Below are 18,831 nucleotides of genomic sequence, written 5' to 3'. Positions count from 1 at the left end.
TCAAAGGAGCAGGAGAATCGACGTTTCGGGCATGACGAAGGGCTTATACCCGAAACATCAATTCTCCTGCTCCTTTGATGCTGCCTGACCTGCTGCACTTTTCCAGCAACACATTTTTCAGCTTCCTCCCTGAACCCTGCCATGGTTTCTATATTGTCAGTTTATTTATCCAATATCTAATCTTGGGAGCCGCAAGTCTCTCCATCTGAACATCAAAAAAATTCAAGTCATTAGATTGTGTTTCATTCATAGAGTCATAGAGTCGTACAGCATAGTTGTTTCAGTCCAACTCATCCAGGCTGACCAGATATCCTAAATTAATCTGGTCCCATTTTCTAGTATTTGACTCGTATCCTTCTTAAATGCTTTTTATTTATTAACCCATCCAGCTGCCTTTCCAATGTTGTAATTGTACTAGCCTCCACCACTTTATCTGCCATCTCATTCAACACATGCATCACCCTCAACATAAAAGCATTGTCCTTTTACATCATTTTTAAATCTTTCCCTCTCACCTTAAACCTATGCCCTCTATTTCTGGACTCCCCTACCCTAGGGAAAAGACTTTGGCTACTCACTGTATCCATACCCTCTATAAGGTCATCCCTCAGCCTCCAGTGTTCCAGGAGAGAAAAAGCCCCAGCCTGTTCAGCATCTCCCTATAACGCAAACCCTCCAATTCTGGCAATATACTTGTAAGTCTTTTCTGCATCCTTTCAAGTTTCACAACATCTTTCATTTAGCAGGGAAACCAGAATTGGGCGCAGTATTCCAAAAGTGGCCTAGCAAATGTCCCAGCTCCTGTACTGAATGCATTGACTAACGAAGGTCAATGCCTCTACATTATCCTGTCTACCTGTGACTCCACTTTCAAGGAACTATGATCCTGCACCCCAAGATCTCTTCATTTGGCAACGCTCCCCTGGGCCCTTCCATTAAGAGTATAACTCCTGCCCTGATTTGCCCAAAATGCAAATCTTATATCTAAATTAAACTCCATCTCCCAATGCTTGGCCTATCTGATCTAGATCCCACCTTCTTTACTGTCCACTACACCACCAATTTTGATGATGTCTGCAAAGTTGCTAACCATTTCTTCTATATTCACATCCAAATCATTTGTATAAATGGCAAAAAGCAGACGCTGGACACAGGCCTCAGTCCGAAAAACAGCACTCCACCACCACCCTTTGTCTCCTACCTTCAAGCCAATTTTGAATCTGTGTGGCTAGTTCCTCCCAGATTCCATGCGATCTAACCTTGCTAATCAGCCGGCCATGTGGAACCATGTCAAATGCTTTGCTGAAGCCACTATCTATGAATTCCACCATGCCCCAGCCACTGTCTCAGGCTGAACCAGAGTGCTCCTTATAGAAGCAATTATTATGTTAGAACTTGTATTGTTTCAGAATTGATAATACGATGCTATAAATTGGGTTTACATCCACCGCCCTGTGTAAAGTCTGTCTCATCCAAAAATGTATCTTTGTGCTGAACTACTTCATTACTGTTCCCCCCAATTTCTTTATTTGAAAGTTCTTATTCTTTTAAATGTCTCCATGGCCTCATTCCACCCTACCTTTTGAAACCTATAAGCTCTAAAACTCTCACCTCCAAATTCTCTCTTCGAGTGTCTTTGCATCTTGGTCACCCTCTGTCCCATTACTAACAGCTATGTTTTCAATATGTTGAGCCAACTGCGGGAATTCTCTCTCTGTCTCTCCACTTCCCCCTCTTCTTTTAAGGTCCTTTTAAAAAGCTCCTTGATGTAAATTGCCTCTCCCAATATTCTGAGGGAAATTTGTTTGACTGTTATAAAGTAGCTATATAAATGTAAACTGTTCACAGCTGCTGATTCCTTCATTCATTTCTTGTTGATTTCAGGATTCCATTATTCCTGGACCACCTTTCCTATTTGGAGCCATTACAGTCCTGGTAGCTTTTTTGGTTGCCTTATTTATTCCGGAGCATAGCATCTCTGGAAAAGCTAGTAATGGAAGGAAGCATAGTAGTAATCTTGGCAACAATCCCACCACTCCACCCATTAGCAGTGATGAGGACAATGAGCCACTGCTGCAGGACAGCAGTGTGTGAGCTTTGAAGAAAAGTAGCAGCTCTAAACAAAAACACCATGTGTTGACTCCAGTGAATCTCTTGGACATTGAACGATTGAATGGTTTGGAAAAATTGGAAATAATTTTGAAGGGCTACTTTGAAGACTGCAGAAGTGGATGTAACTGTGTGTTTATGGTTGCTTCATTTCTATTGCAAGCTACTTACATCCAATGTTCAGCACTGCCAGTTCAAGTACTAAAAGTGTCATCCTGATCATAGTAGTTCCATACAGTGCTGCTGACCAGCGCTCAGACTATTTTGGAGAACGACACATTCAGAGCCACGTCTCAGGGTTGTAACTTACACACCAGTTGAAAGGGGAAAGGAACATTATTTGTGAAAATTCAGTCTGATATATTCAATATGTAATAAGCTCCTTCCCAATTTAATTTCATACTATGACCCCTTGGCTATAATAGTTTCATACTATGACCTTTAAACCCAAAAATGATCAAATCTACCAAGTCCGTAAACATTTCAGAGTCTTTTTCTTTTTGTTGAATCCCTGAAACTCCATAGAATGCAAAGAGTGGGGAGAAGGGACTCAAATGATTTGCGTAGAAATGTGTATAAATGTTTAAAAATAGCTATGCAAATCGAAATGGTCATTTGATTTTGCAAAGTATTGTGAAAGGCAGTCTATAAAACTACAGTCTGAACTTCCCTCAGCCGCCTTGCAAATTTGAACCAAATACATGGTGGACATATTTGCTTGTTTGTAGATGAATAAAGCAGCATTTATTCAATCACTGAAGTTATAACAAGTGTAGATCTTTATGATAACATCTCAGACAGTTGAATTTCTAAGAGTAAAAGATACTTTTTTTTTAATTTGTAAGGTTAATTGAAAGTCTGATGCATACCTCATGACTTTTTCATTTTGTTAGAAGGCTGTGGTAGAAGTATCTGCTAAAGATTATTTTCTGACAACTTTTAGCTCAGCATAAAATTGACCTGTGAAAATACACAGTGGTTTTCTAAAGAAAAGCATAACTTGGGTTATCTAATACTATTTTTGACATGAATTTTATATTTAATGTATGAGGCAAATGTGGTGACTGAATGAAAAGCTGCTTTTGTTTTGGAGTTAAAAAGGTTTCACTAAAACTGTAGAAAGTTGTCCAGTTCGGCAGATTAACCATGTTTCCTGTTCTTTCCTTGCACTTGGCCTTGCTAATTATGCAAAGGCTCAAATACTTAATCTGCTACCTCAGCTTTAGCCTATATGCAAGCAGCTTTGTAGGTCTGCTACCTTTAATTCCAGTCTCTTCTCTGCTACTCTGTGCATTAAGGCATAAGCTAATTGGATTGAGTTCACTTTTGAACCTGAGATGCTGCTTTTATGCAATTCTTTTGGCACTTAATATCAAGAAAGAAGCTTTCTAATGAACTGCTTGTCAGTTCATTCTGTTTTGAAGAAGCACATTCCCATGAACCATCTTTGAACTGAGTGTACTTGGATAAGCTGACTGATGAAATTGTTCCATTGAATATAATTTTGCAATTAAAAAGCTTAATTCGGTAGAAATTAATAGAATTATGATTTATAATTATTCTGCTCTCATTCTGGCATTTATTTTTAAAACTTTGGAGAATAATTTTCCCTTTGTATTGGTTTTTAAACTGTCTAGTATAATTGAAGATCATGTTTTCCCAGACCTTCCAAAATGTATTTTCATGAATAAGATTTTCCTAATCATCTGCTTTAATGCTCACATGACAGGATAACAAACTGATTATTCCCTCCTCCATTTTTTTTTTCTGATGTTAAAGCTATTTTGCCATCAGATATTAAGAGATGCACTGAACAAAGTCATTTTGAGAGTACTTTATGCCTTATAATGTGACCATTTACTTGGTAATTTCAGTTGTTAAAAGAATTTTAACTTCAATGTCAGGTTGGAAACAACATCAGTTTTATTTTACTGGGATATGTTTCATGGAGAAAGTAGCAAACATCTAGACTTGGACTCTTTCTCAGAATCTTTGCTTATCAGTTAAGCATTGTGTTTGGAGAAGTGTGATGTTTACTGACATTGAGCATTAATAAAATGTACCCTCTGATCAGTCTTACAGGGTGTAGTTAGATCACTGTTAGCACAACTTTAATAGTGATACTTATGTAACAAAGACTCCAAGAACCCTGTTTTAATTGTTTTTCTCAGTCAATCAGTCTAAAATGAATTTTTCATTACAGAATTCAACTGTTTCTTTGTTCTTCAGATATGCTAAAGATAACATTTAAATCATGTTTCTAATTTAAAATTTCTACAGTTATTTCAGAGTAATTTAAAATGTGGCCCACCTTATTTCTCAATACTCTGGAGTTTGGTAGTGATCTGTATCCTCACAGATTGTTCTCATGTGCAATGTGTTGTATATTGTGAAGAGAATTCAGAAAAAAGTCATCTTCAGTTTTTTAAGAAAAGTTGTATATTATAAAAATATATTTTTCTGAACTGAAATTCACAAAGCAGAGATTTTCAGGCATCTTGGCACTGATATTGTTCATATCCTATTGGTCATATTACCACTTTATTCAAATGTGCCTCATTGGAACTGTAAAAATGTAAAAAAAACATTTAAAATAATTTATTAAAATAAGTAAACTCAACAAACTGGTCATTGTGCTGTGTCTTCCATTGTACCCATGATATTTATAATTAGTTACCTTTGTTTGTCACTTTTATTTTGGCTACTTGAAAAATTGTGGTGTTTACTTTGCATATGATCTAGGTAATAATCCTACATAAAAGTTGAATTTGCTCCCTTGTATTTGAACTAGTTTCACTTTGGGACGATGATTAGGCTTTATGAATTGCATGTATTGTGAATAAAATGTCCATGCCAGGTTGTTCTTGGAATTCAAGGTTTGGGATAAGAAATCTGAGCAGCAGAATACCATATACAGTAGCTAGTTGTGTACTCCACCATTCTGTATGATTGTGGCTAATCTTCAGTTTTAACTCTACTTTCCTGCCCATTCCGCATTAAGGGTATAAGTCTTGAAAGGGTTCAGAAAATATTTACAAGGATGTTGCCAGTGTTGGAGGATTTGAGCTATAGATGGGACTAGATTGAGTTGGGATATCTGGTCGGCATGGACAGGTTGGACCGAAGGGTCTGTTTCCATGCTGTACATCTCTATGACTCTGATGCTCCAGGGAAAACAACCCCAGCCAATTCAGCCTCTCCCTATAGTTCAAACCCTCTAACCCTAGCAACATCCTTGTAAATCTTTTCTAAACACTTTCAAGTTTCACAACATTGTTCCAATAGGAGGGAGACCAAAATTGCGCACAGCATTCCAAAAGTGGCCTAACTAATATCCTGTACAGCTGCAACATGACATCCCAACTCCTATACTCAATGCACTGACCAGTAAAGGCAAGAATACCAAATACCATGTTCACTATCCTACCTACCTGGGACTTGACATTCAGGGAAATATGAACCTGCACTCCAAGGTTTCTTTGTCCAGCAACACTCCCCAGGACCTTACCATTAAGTGTATAAAGTCCTGCCCTGATTTGTGTTTCCAAAATGCAGCACCTCATATTTATCTAAATTAAACTCTACCTCCCATTCCTCAGCCCATTGGCCCATCTGATCAAGATCCCATTGTACTCTGAGGTAACCTCCTTCGCTGTCCACTACACCTCCAAATTTGTTGTCATCTATAAACTTACTAAGTATACCTCCTATGTTCACATCCAAATCATTTATATCCCGCCGCACCATTCTAGCAAGCCTTAACTGTATAGCCTGCAATAGAAGGATCACCTTGGATATGGTGACCAGAACGGCATCGAATATTTTATACAAGATAATGGCTCTGAAAGCAGATTGGATCAAGCTCTGCAATCTGATGTCACAAGAAAAAGGCAGAATGTCTTGGGTTCTCTATTTGGGAGACAGGTCAATTATCTTAATGTTTAATAATGCCTGTCATACAAATGTGACTTGTATCTGGTTGCAGTCATACAATTAACTGCACTTAAGACCAAACTTCTTGTTTGGTTACCTTTTGATTTTTGTCTCCTACTTTAGACTAAGTGAGACCTACAGACCAGATCAGAAACCCAGTCATTTTCATGCAACAGCCTCAACAAAATCCTGTAAATTTGTAGCAAGGCTAACTTATTGTTCTAATGCAATTCCCTTGCATTCAAGACCAGCGTGCTATATGTCTTCCTAATTGTTTGGTGCACCTGCAAGTAATTTTTTGTTCTTTGTATGAGCATATTCCTAGTCACTCTGAATAGCAACATTTCCTAATAACAAAATGTATAATCTTGCTATACCCAATGTATGACTCATTTAATGTGCCTGTGTATTTTTATTTGCTCATGGCTGAGTCATCATTTATTGCCTGTCCCTTGAGGTGGTGGTGGTGGTGGTGAGCTGCAACTTTGAACTTCTGCAGTCCATGTGCTGTATGTCCACTCATCATGCCTTTAGCGAGGAATTTTCCTGTCATCTTAGAATCCTTAGTGTGAAAGCAGGCCATTCAGCCAATCAAGTCCACACCAACTCTCCAAAGACTTTACCACCCAGATCCAGTTCCCCCTTCCCTATCCTCAGCACCCTGCATTTCCCATGGCTGACCCACCTGACCTGCACATCCCTGAACACAATGGGCAATTATCCATACAAAGATATTACCCCCAAATCTAAGTTCTCTGATATATTAATTTTTTTGTAGTGATTCTTGATGTTCTTTTTCAAATCAAGTACTGTTACAATTCTATTGACCTCAGTAATTAAATCTTCCAAAAAAAACTTATGAATTTATTTCATAAGAACAAGTTGATATTAAAAATCAAAGTATGATCTGACAAATGCATTAAGATTTCCAGCAACAGACTCCAAAATTTCCATGATGAATAATGTCAGGCTAACTGATTGGTAGTTTTTTTTTGAATAGTGGTATTATATTTGTGAACTTCCAATTTGCTGGGATTATTCAATGACCTGAAGTTTAGAAAGGCTCTACAGCTACCTCCATTTTTAGCCACTTAAGTTTTTTTCCTTGCTTTTTCTGATTTTTGGTGACTTCTAATTCTGTGCTGTATTAACCCCTATAATTAACTTTATTTTTTAAGTATGCAGCAGCACATGCTCTTTCTTGCACAATACATCTGATCTACAAAACACAAACCAAAATTGTTGGAAAATCCCAACAGGTCTGGTAGCATCTGTGGGGGTGAAGAAAGCAGAGTTAACATTTTGGGTCCAAATAAATAAGGTTCACTGAACAAATCAGCCTTTCCTCTCCATTTATTCTCAACACAGTAAATTTAAACCTTATTAGACCCTCCAAATTGATCCAAATGGTTCCTAACCAGAATTTTGAATAAACAGTCCCAGATTCCCGGAATGATCAAGTTTAGGCACCAGTAACGAATGCACATAAAATTAAACAAAATAATCAAATTGGTCTGTGCTCTAAACGTGTAAACTTTTGTTTTCAGCCCAACTTACACAAAAGACAGTCAGACAGATAAACACAGTTAAGAGATAAGTAATATGGCTAGTTTTGTTATTAACTTGTGATTTTCATGACATCTTGTTCCATAGGCAGAGATGATAGTACCTTGGTTGATTTTCTGAAAATAACAATCAGGGTTACTTTTAAGTTCACTCAGAAAAACACAGTAATACTTGGTTTTCTATTCTCTGAACTTCCAAAAGCTGATAAAGGTGGTTAGTCAGGGAGTTTTCAAATTTTCACGTTGTAGCCAGTATCCAAATTTTTGTTTTTTCAGAATACGTTTTCCGAACCCCAATTCGAACTCTGACCATTCCCTGCCATCTGCTGGAGCAATAAAGTCTTACCAGACCTGCTGGAACCAATTCCCAAGTACTGCAGTCATTAATAGCCAACTTTTGTGACCTGTTTAAATATCATGCTCTTCCCTAATGCATCTGCAGAACCTTTTGATCTGGAACCAAACTGTTTATTCATGAGGCCAGGTTGGTTACAAAGGCATGTTTGGCCTGTTTCGCTTTTAACATGAGTTATTACCCACAGTTCAAAAGTCAACTTTAGCTCCCAGTTCACAGCTCCAACCAAAAAAATTGGTAAATGCAGATAGTGAAAAATCACATGGGCTATAGCAGAACATTAACATTTTTTTTCCTAGCTCTAAATTTTGGAGGCGTTCTGTTTTGCAGGGAAATATATCTTAAAACTAATAAGATTCTGTTTAATCCTCTATAGATTGCACCTGTGTGTTCTGCTATATAGCTGCTACAGGAAACTGGCTACTTCTTGCTTCAATCTGTGTTTGTTTGCCAGTTCAGACACCTGTGTTAAACTTTGTGATACTGCAGCAAAAATAATACGCAAAAAACACAAACTACCGCTTCAGAATTCTGTATTTTTGTACTTAACATCTGAAAAAATGAATATTTTTTGGTTTATTGGGAAGGAGGTTGTGGCTGCATGGCTACATATTAAAGTAAAATACTCCAGTTCATTTCAGGTAGCACTCACCCCTCTCAAACCTTGTGAATATTTTTACTGATCGTGAATGCAATGTAGGATCTTCTGCCAGGTTTAACCTGAGCTGTAACAGTTCTTAGAAGAAACTCTATTTAATCTTCTCATACACCAGTCCCTTCTGCCATAATCCATTCCTCCCCGTTCCTTCTCCCACCTGCCTGTAATGTTCTGTTTTATGGATTATTTTTATCCATACAGCTAAGTGACCTCTACACACCTTGTGCAATGCAGATTTCTACTGCCCAGTTACCTGCAATGCAGTGAATGTATGAAAATATTGCTATAAAGCCTCTACAACTAATTATGAATGATAATTGTTGGATTTACATAATACTGCTACTCTGGGGTTGTGAGTGATGACTCTAACAATGAATAGCACAATGCCATCAAATAAGTCACAAATTATGGAGAATGCTCTAGAGTATTAAAATTGGGCTTACAAATAAAATACTTGGTTCTGGACCTCCAATTATTAATTATCTGAAATGTTAAAGAAATGTAAGATTAAATTTCCTTTGAATATACAGTGGGTGTCAACTTGAAAGATTAAGAACTTTTAGATAGCCCCATTCTAATGTTTAGACAATCTAATGTTTAGAAAGACATTACGGGGTTCTCTGTTTAATTTTCAAATCTAACTTCTCCCCATTTTAATTTGCAGTTCAGAAACTCTATTAGTAACGCATTTGCGTGTGATTTCTACACCTCAAACAAAACAATACTGACCTCTAGTGGCAATATATACTCAGTTTTAATGTATATCCTGGCTGTAGTCTTTGCCATATTTAGTTTGCATTGTGCTTTTTAACTACAGCTATATTTCTTTTAAATCTATTGCTTTGCTTGAATGGAGTTCCAAATAGTTTTTAAAACAATTCTAGAGTTTCCCCCAACAGAACATCTTCTCACATGATTTCGGCCAACCTAGCAATTTCTAAGCCACAACTAATTTCCTCATTCTTGATTACATACTATTGCAAACAATAATGAAGCTACTAGAATTACCAGACATCACTACAGCTATTACCAAGAATTAACAAAGTTTTTACAATGAAGTAGGATCATTATCAAATTAGTATAATCTCTCAACATTGAATTGTTGGAATGGGTGACTCAACAAAATGTTGACATATTTACTTGATTTTTCTGCTGTGTTTAGCTGTCCTGCTCACCTGGATGTTTTGCAAATCCCTTTTTTTAGTTTTATTCACTCTAGTTGATTGATACCCATGTGTGTTATTCTGTCCTGACTGTCTTAAAGTCAGTTTCTCCATCAAAATTAAATCAAAGTGTTGATACAAAATGTTGTCTCTTTCTATGGTCAACATAAACTGCTATTACTCTGTTATCAAGTTACAGAATGTCTTTGGGATCTGTTCTTCAGTCAGTGATATAATAAATCACATCAGTACTGAGTTTTCCAATGCTATGCCACACAAATGAAGATCTTTGGATGTGGGAGGAAAGCAGAGCACCTGACAGAAACCCATGCAGATATGTGGAGAATGTTAATCCCAAGATTTGAATCCAACCCAGGTCCCTGGCAATGTATTGCAGCAGTGCTAACCACTATGGTATGGACCAGATCAGACCCTCCCCAAAATATAGGGTCTAGACTATCTCCTTACTAACTTTTATATTTGTTTTAAAGGCAAGTGTAAGATGCTGTGCTCCACATGTAATTCAATTGGTTTATCACTCGGCTTTAAGCAAAACACAATTTTATTTCCATTACAAATGAAAAGAACTGGCATAAGTTTAACTCTACTGAAATATTAAGACAATGAGTCAACCATTAATCATCCAACTGTTCCAACATACGCAGCATCCCATAAACACAGCATCAGTGAGACAATTTAGCAAAACAACTATGATTCTCACATTCGGTCTCACTCCAGTCCTGAAGAGATGAACAATCTGCCTCTTGAATTTTAAAAGGAAGCCTTGTTATCGCTTCAAGCAGATAATCCATCTTTTAATCTTGCAGCAGCAGAAACACTCCTAAGTGAAGCAAAACTTTCCTGGGTCAGTGTGAGCCCTGACCCTACCACTCATGCTATTGTCTAATTTTTAAAAAAAACTAGGGATAACTCCAACTTTACCAATTGCCTGTCAGAAGCAGATATACCAGCACCATAGTTGCAACCTGGTCTGCAAGAGAAACAACATTTAATGTTGTTTTAATGTTATTTTTGTTAGCTCTGTTAATGGAGTTCTATGGTTTATTAATTTTCTTTTTTAAAAAAATATAAAGGTCAATGCCCTTATTAAGCACATCTGTAAATCAGCTGAAAATATAATTGCATGCTTGGCAATTCTGTAAATCATGTTTACAACCTGAAGTGCAAGGGGAATCTATTTTGTCAATAGCCAGGTGACTGATAAATGGATAAGTGGATTATGTTACAAAAATTGAAGCTATGTAGTAAATGATATCTGAACTTGCAAAATGCATGTAATAGAGATTTACACATTTTACAATTTAACTGCTGTTTTTATGACTAATTTAAATTCTCAACTTTTTCCCATTCTAATGAGAGCCATCTGGCTGTTTGGCAACAGTACTTTTTCTTTTTTTTTAAAAAAAAACTAACTTAGGAAGGCATTTGTGATTGGGAGCTGAATCTTTCAAAGAATTGTTTTGAATATACTAAAATTTATGTATTACCAAATAAATGTAACTTGTTTTAAAAAAAAAGTGAGCATAAGTGAGGGCTGAAGGGCGTGTAATGCACTATAATGTTCTACATCTCTCAAAGGCACAGTACTGTCACATATACCACCCTAGTTAGCATGCAGATGTGAAATTCTTTTCAAAACAAAATCACCAACAGAAGCAATGTCCAACTGTATCATGTTAAGGTAACTTTGAAAAAAAAAGTGGGACAATGGTCAAAAACTGCAGTTCAGTTACAGAATTAATAATGCTAATATACATAGAAGTTAATAGCTTACAGGAGGCATCTTTGAAAGAAAAGCCAGCACACTGTGGTATATATTGATTAGAATAAATATCTGCTTTTGCAAGATACAATCCTTGGTGGAGATGTGATTGGCCTCTTTCTCCACTCTGTGGAGAATTCTGTGATTCTGTAATTAAACTGCAGATGAATCTTCAAAGACACCACGAGCATCAGGTTAGTAAACTCTGGACACAGCCAGTTCAGCTGTTCAGAAGCAGCATATCAAAACGGTCAGCTTTATTGTCTATGATTAAACCTGATAAAAGTTATGAGCAAGAAGAAAGGTCAAAAACAAATATCTCATTTATAGTATCAAAAGCAGATCAATTCTTTCAGAAGCATAACATTGCTCTCTGACATAACTTAGGAAAATAAAGATAATCAAACAAAACAATCATTCAATAGTGATGCTGATGTGGCCACTTTATGGGTTTACCACTACCAAATGGACTGTCACGATTCAAGGCGGACAACGTTGAAAAATCACAACACCAGGTTATAGTCCAACAGGTTTATTTGGAAGTACAACATTTCAGAGTGCTGATAACTGATGAAAGAGCAGCACTCTGACAGCTTGTACTTTCAGATAAACCTGTTGGACTAAGACCTGCTGTTGTGATTTTCAATTTTGTCCACCTCTGTTCAACACCAGCACCTCCACATCATGATTCAAAGTGGCAGCTCAGTACCTGGTGATGGACAATGAATGCTAGTCCAGGCAGTAATGCCCACATCCTATGAATGATTTTTTTTTAACAAAAAAGTTCTCAGCAAAGAGTATCTATGAAATCAAAGAGCTGCGAAGATTCCAGTGTGAAACAAAGTGTACCTGAACACTTCAGCCTAATGTATATCCTGGCTGTAGTCTCTGCCATATTTAGTTTGCATTGAACTTCTTTAAAAGTTCAACCAATCAAGCCATTGGTCATTTATAAATTAAGAGCCTTTGAGGGAGATAGGGCTATGATAAATCTACTTCATTTATTTGAAATAATGGTACAAGGAATTTAACAAGGAAGATTTGGAGTAGAAGTTGTACAAGACCAGTTTACCTGAAAGGATTAATTGATAATCAGAAAATAAATGCTACTCAGCAAGGTGTAAAGAACTGCTCCTCCGAGGAGTGAGTCACTTCTATATCAATTCTTCCAACCTCCAGTGTGGGTTTCATTGGATGGAATATTAAGAACAATCAAAGGACTGCACTTCAACAAGGGCAGCACACCAATATTGTACTGGGACATCATTAAACTGAGTTCAATCGACTGACCAGGATTTCAAATCCACAACGTTCTGATTCAGGTACTCTTGTTGCCAGTGGAGCTAAACACTCTCTAAGAAATGTTTCTCTTAGTCTGGATAATGCAGTCAATGAGACAGCACATGTTCCTGGCCTCAAAGAAAATTGCTCCTGATTATCTAGTAGTTTCTGGAGGTGACTTCTCCATTGCCAGTTTGAATCTAGCATTAAGTCAAGGCAATCAGTAATATCTATTGAGCACGATTCTCACACACATTAAACCAGGAAGGAAAGTGCATTGATTATCCTTCATTTTAAATTTTATTTTATGGAGTGAAGTCAAATTATTGATAGGAACTTGGAATAAAGGTGGAGGCTGAAACATCAAGAAATTCTTTTTTAAAAATAGTGAAATTTATAATGGAGAAATTTGGCACTCCAGAAATAAAGATTTATATTCCAGGGTCAGAAAAGTCTTTAGCACCAACTGTGAACATAGCATGTTTTAAAAATCCTGTTTTAGCTCAGTTTACAAGGTATAGTTATTTCCAGAAAGAATATAGGGACAAATTTTCCTTGGTTTCTACTTGACTGCATTCAACAGGTTTGCCTTTGGGTAGTCTCTGCATAATCTCACTGACATTAATTTCTCCACTTCCACATACAACAGCATATGCGCACAATCTGGGAGTTGCTGCAGTTTCAGATAAGTGCTGATGGCAAAGGTCATCAGTTTTGATGTCATCAAAGATAATTTGAGATACAAGATCATTCAGCTTATCATATCCATGCCTAACATACGACCACAAAGTGGAGACCAACCTACATAAAAGCAAGTGTCTTTTTGGAATTATCATTTAGGTAGTTAAATGCAACAACTCATGTACACAACATTCAACTTACAAAAAACATCATAGTCAACTGTATTCTCATTGGGAACTAAAAGGTTCTCAACATTAGATGCACTCGCTATTGTTGCTTATTCATTTTTAAATCAACTTAAGAGTAGTTTTTCTCTTTTTAAATCTTCACTGAATATTTTCAGCAATAGCAGTTTACATTTTAGTGAATCGAAATTTTATATTAATATTCAATTTCTTTTGCATTAAGCTGAAAGAGTCCTGAATGAATTCTGGCAAAAATTGCAATTGGAGCAAACCAAATTTCTGCAAGGTAAGTTTGGAATGCCTGCAAAACTAAGGAAAATAACCCTTAAGTAGAGAAAATTGATACCTCTAAAATCTTCATGTGTTGTCCTAAAGTGTATGGAACCAAAAAACTGAAGATGAGTTAATTAACCTTTTCTAGTTTGGGTAGCCTTCAGTGTACTGCCATTTACCTCTAATGTTCAAGACAAATACAAAGTAACGTACTGAACACAAAACCATTCTTCTGAGGGAAAGGAACAGTATTATTTTATTTTGATACAGTCTCTCTATCCACACTCCCACTTCATCCTCAGCAGCTAGCTTCAAAGTAAAACAATTCCATGCAAGGGTCCAGTGACTAACTAAATTCATTACTCACCCAAAAAAGTAAATGTAGCTAAAGTCAAATAAAAGGTCTGCTTGCAATTGTGTGGCTGGCTAGCTCCGTCAACAATGATCCTAGGATGTAAAGAAAAATCTGCCTCCTATAATCAATTCTAGGAAACAGCCTGGTTAAAAATATGTCAAGTCACATTCAAGCAATGGTTGGTGAGACTGGAGTAATGGCAGAAATCAGGCAGCTCATTTGTAAAACGAATGAATCCTTTGTAGAAAATACAGCAAAAAACCACATACTACAACAGCTGCTCATTCTGGTTGCAAAATTCTGAAATCAGAAGTTGTTACGACAGCATGAGATAAATTGCTTAACAGCTAGCAAACAAACAGATTGATTTATACACTTCAACTGCCTTTATGACCTGAGAGGGTCAAACTGGCAGCATAAATTGAAATATTTACTATTTGCTGCTACTGTAACATCAAGCTGCCTTTACAAATGTAATGGCATAATTTCCATGAACTAAATGTTAAAAGATTTACTAAAGAGAGCATTTTCTTTAAAGTAAGCTGGGATAACATGGCTAAGCTCAATCAATTACTTCAGCCCTTCAAAATAAAGAAATCATAAGGCTTTCATGGATTTAGTAACTGAACACTGAAACATATTAACAATGATGTCCACTTACTACCCTAGTCAATCTTCAATTTCAACTCTTGAGGCAAATGCAAGTAAAAATATCAAAATGTAATTGGTGAATGAATTTCAACTAAAACTTACTTATTGCTAAACTAATTAACATCCCCACAAGAAATCAGTATGATCAATTAACCTCTCAGTTTTTGACAGACATATGTAATACTTCCACACAGCATGTGCAGACATGTTCCCAGCTTTACTCTGGTTGAGTACAGTCTACAGGAAGCACTCACACCAATTTGTTCAATGAGTTAAGGCAAGGTATACTTCATTGTTTCAAATTAATAAGCAAATAAATTTAAAAAAATAAAACATTGGGTCACTAAAATTTGTATCAGTGCTGGAATTCTTAGAGGGAAAAGAATCAGAATTTACTATTGTACTATCCAGTTGTCCTTTGATTGACAGATTTGAATGTGTTTGCAACACTTTGCATTTTCTCAGATATCATTTTCTGGCACTCATTCTCCATGGAGAATGGTCACTGGATACAATGTCCTGGGGCATTGTTCTTATCTACAGAATCACATTTGGTAAGTGTGAGCCTTCCATCAGGAAAGTACATGAAAATACAAGTAAAGCCAGGGATACCAAAAGGCCATTTGCCTTATTATGCATCCCTCAATAAGCGGTCTAATCAGGTATTTGATTTTATTGTAAATAACCTCAATGTTTTCTTTCCAATGTTCTCATGTTCCAGCTATAAGATCTTGCGCTAGAAGATCTCAGCAAACTACTTTTCGAAAAGAAGAGTCACAGTTTATTCTGCAAAAGTACATATATTTTATTCCATCAAAATATGTATGCAACACTCCTTTTAAATACAAAATATTTTACAATTTATACATGGACATATATTCAGTACAACAGGTCATAAATTACTAGTTACAGCACAATAGGGAACGTAATGCCAGTACTGTACATCTGATGTGCTTTAAAATCCCTGATACAATTATATTAATCACCTTATTGAAGTGACAGAATTCAGAACCACTTAAGTTGTAACAGTTTGTACCTTCAGGCAATAATTTGATATGGTGTGTTAAATAATGACACTTAATATACTATAGTGCATTTTCACAAAACAAAATGCATTCAAATTGCCTTAATATGCTATCATATATATTTTGCAGATACAAAAAGTACGTGACTATTGTCCAGTTAATAAGAACTTGCTCCTCCCCCCTTCTTGTGCTAATCATCAACAATTCTGTAGACCCATTCCTGTATTGTAATACTGACTGTATATACTGAATTACAGTAAGGTTCCAATAACATGTTTACGGAAAACTGAAATCATTTAGTAGCTGATGGTCTTAAATTTGGATGCCTAAAAAGGCAAACAGTGCACTTCCAACTAGTTTGTTAAGACAGCTGAACATACAAAAACAGCTTTCTCTGTTAAGAATGAACAGATACCATGCATGCGACCCAAGCTCAAATTCTACGTGATGGATAGGTTGAGCAAAACAAAATAAGACGACAAATATGGTGCCAAAAGATTGTTAATGCTGAGAACATAATCAAAAAACAGTGTATCAACTGAAAAAGAAATGCTGCGGTTTTTAATCCCCTAAAGGTTTGTGGTTGCAGAAACAGTAATTTAATGTAGCATGACATAATCAAGAATAACTGTTGGGGATGAAGCCTCAGTTTTATTCTCTAATGAAAATCACTTTTCTTCATTTTCATAAAATAGCCAAGATTTATGCTCTGATATACATTGTTCCAAATTGTCTCTATTGAATTATCTATAATTCACACCAGTATAGTGATCTGTAAGGCATAAAATATAGACTCCTGACTCTATCACATGTACTTTGGTATATTGCTGTTGTATGTGTGGAAGATCTTCCCTTGATGAATATTATATCTGTATGCAAGGTAATATTCTGAAAATGGCAATAAAGTTTAATCTGGCAGTTTGAATGAGCACCTAGGTTTATGCTAATTGTTACTGTCCAGTTCAGTCGTTACAAAAAAGATAAACAGATCTAACATGTATCACTGTACAACTTGCAGTGATGTGTTCTAGAGGCCGTTTTTTCTTAAATGGGAAGGAAATTTCTTTCTCCTCTCCTGACTATGGTCCAGGTTGAGACATTTTGTTACTGTTCTTTCTTCATGATGCAGGGAGTCTAGGTTGTTTTCCAGGGAAGTAGGCAGACATCACTGGTGGTGGATTTCCTTGCTTTGGCATTGGTGGACGTATGGGCACTAAATAAACATCACAAAACAATGAGAGAAAGAAGCCAGAATTATTTCTGTAGGTTAAAAATTATTTATTTTCAATCTTGTCTAAAAAATATTTTATTAAACTTTGGGCAGATCTTTTTTACTCTTAGAGACATAGCAGTCATAGTGCACGGAAACAGACAGTTCAGCCCAACTTGAATATGCCGACCAGGTTTGCTAAGCTGAACTGATCCCATTTGCCTGTATTTGGTCCATATCCTTTGAAACTTTTCCTATCCATGTACCTGTCCAAATATCTTTTAAACATTGTAACTGTACCCATCTCAAACACTTCCTCTGGCAGATCATTCCATATATGCATGAAACAGTTGCCCCTCAGATCCCTTTAAATCTTTCCCTCTCACCTTAAACTTATGACCTTTAATTTTGGATTCCCCTACCCGAGGATACTTTATCTATGTCCCTCATGATTTATAGACCTCCAAGGTCACCCCTCAGCCTCCTACAGTCCAGGGGGGAAAAAAAATCCCAGCCTGTCCAGCCACTCCTTATAACGCAAACTTTCCAGTCTCAGAAGCATCCTTGCAAGTCATTTTTGCACCCTTTCCAGTTTAATAACATCCTTCCTATAGCAGGATGACCAGAATTGCTCACAGCACTCCAAATGTTGCCTTGCCACTCTCTTGTATAGCCGTAACATGACATCCCAACTTCTGATCTCAACATTCTGACTGATGAAGGCAAGTGTGCCAAATGCCTTCTTAACCACCCTGTCTACCTGTGGGGCCACTTACAACGAACTACGTAACTGTACCCCAGGTCTCTTTCCAACAACACTCCCCAAGTTCCTATCATTAAATGTGTATGTCCTGCCCTGGTTTGTTTTACCTAAATGCAACACAAAGAACAAAGAAAATTTACAGTCCAAGAACAGGTCCCTTGGCCCTCCAAACCTGTGCCAATCCAACTCCACTGTCTAAAACTATCATCCAATTCCTAAGGATCTGTATCCCTCTGTTTCCCACCTGTCCAGACACACCTTAAATGAATCTACCGTGCCTGCCTCTGCTACCTCTACTGGCAACGTGTTCCAGGCACCTACCACCCTCTGTGTAAAAGTACTTTCCACATGTATCCCCCTTAAACTTTTCACCTCTCACCTTGAAAGCGTGACCTCTCGTTATTGAATCCTTCACCCTGGGGAAAAAGCTTATCTCTATCCACCCTGTCTATACCCTTCATGATTTTGTAAACCTCTGTCAGCCCCCCCCCCGCCATCTCCTTTTTTCTAACGAAAACAATCCTAACCTACGCTACCTCTCTTCATAGCTAGCACCTTCCATTCCAGGCAACACCCTCGTAAACCTTCTCTGCACCCTCTCCAAAGCGTCCACATCCTTTTGGTAATGTGACAACCAGAACTGTACACAGTATTCTAAATGCAGCCAAACCTATGTCTTGTACAATTTTAATATGACCTGCCAGCTCTTATACTCAATACCTCGTCGAATAAAGGCAAGCATACCATATGCCTTCTTGACCACTCTATCCACCTCTGCAGCCACAATGGAATTGAACTCCCGGATCTCTCTGCTCATCAACTTTTCCCAAAGCTTCTCCAT

The 18,831-nt window shown here is 37.0% G+C and overlaps 2 protein-coding genes across 4 annotated transcripts in view; one reads left to right on the top strand and one right to left on the bottom strand.

Moving 5' to 3' along the window:
• The window catches only part of mfsd14ba (major facilitator superfamily domain containing 14Ba), a 166,297-nt gene that overhangs the window by 96,631 nt on the left and 50,835 nt on the right, over window positions 1-18,831 (top strand). The window contains exon 12 of one of the 2 annotated variants that reach the window (XM_043713674.1): window positions 1,885-4,729. The exons of the other annotated variant lie outside the window; for it this stretch is intronic. Within the exon in view, the coding sequence (XP_043569609.1) occupies window positions 1,885-2,094 (210 nt within the window). The 3' untranslated portion in view covers window positions 2,095-4,729. Of the gene's footprint in view, window positions 1-1,884; window positions 4,730-18,831 lie in introns of those variants that run through there. 2 annotated transcript variants of the gene reach the window in all.
• The window catches only part of LOC122561669 (spindle assembly abnormal protein 6 homolog), an 89,293-nt gene continuing 86,234 nt past the window's right edge, over window positions 15,773-18,831 (bottom strand). For both annotated transcript variants that reach the window (XM_043713652.1, XM_043713661.1), the window contains one exon: window positions 15,773-17,230. In XM_043713652.1, the coding sequence (XP_043569587.1) occupies window positions 17,136-17,230 (95 nt within the window). In that variant the 3' untranslated portion in view covers window positions 15,773-17,135. The remainder of the gene's footprint in view (window positions 17,231-18,831) is intronic.

This window comes from Chiloscyllium plagiosum, chromosome 2, assembly GCF_004010195.1.
Source record: "Chiloscyllium plagiosum isolate BGI_BamShark_2017 chromosome 2, ASM401019v2, whole genome shotgun sequence".
Taxonomy (NCBI): Eukaryota; Metazoa; Chordata; class Chondrichthyes; order Orectolobiformes; family Hemiscylliidae; genus Chiloscyllium; species Chiloscyllium plagiosum.
The sequence above is the reverse complement of the archived record's forward strand: the minus strand, read 5'-3'. Positions and strand labels throughout refer to the sequence as shown.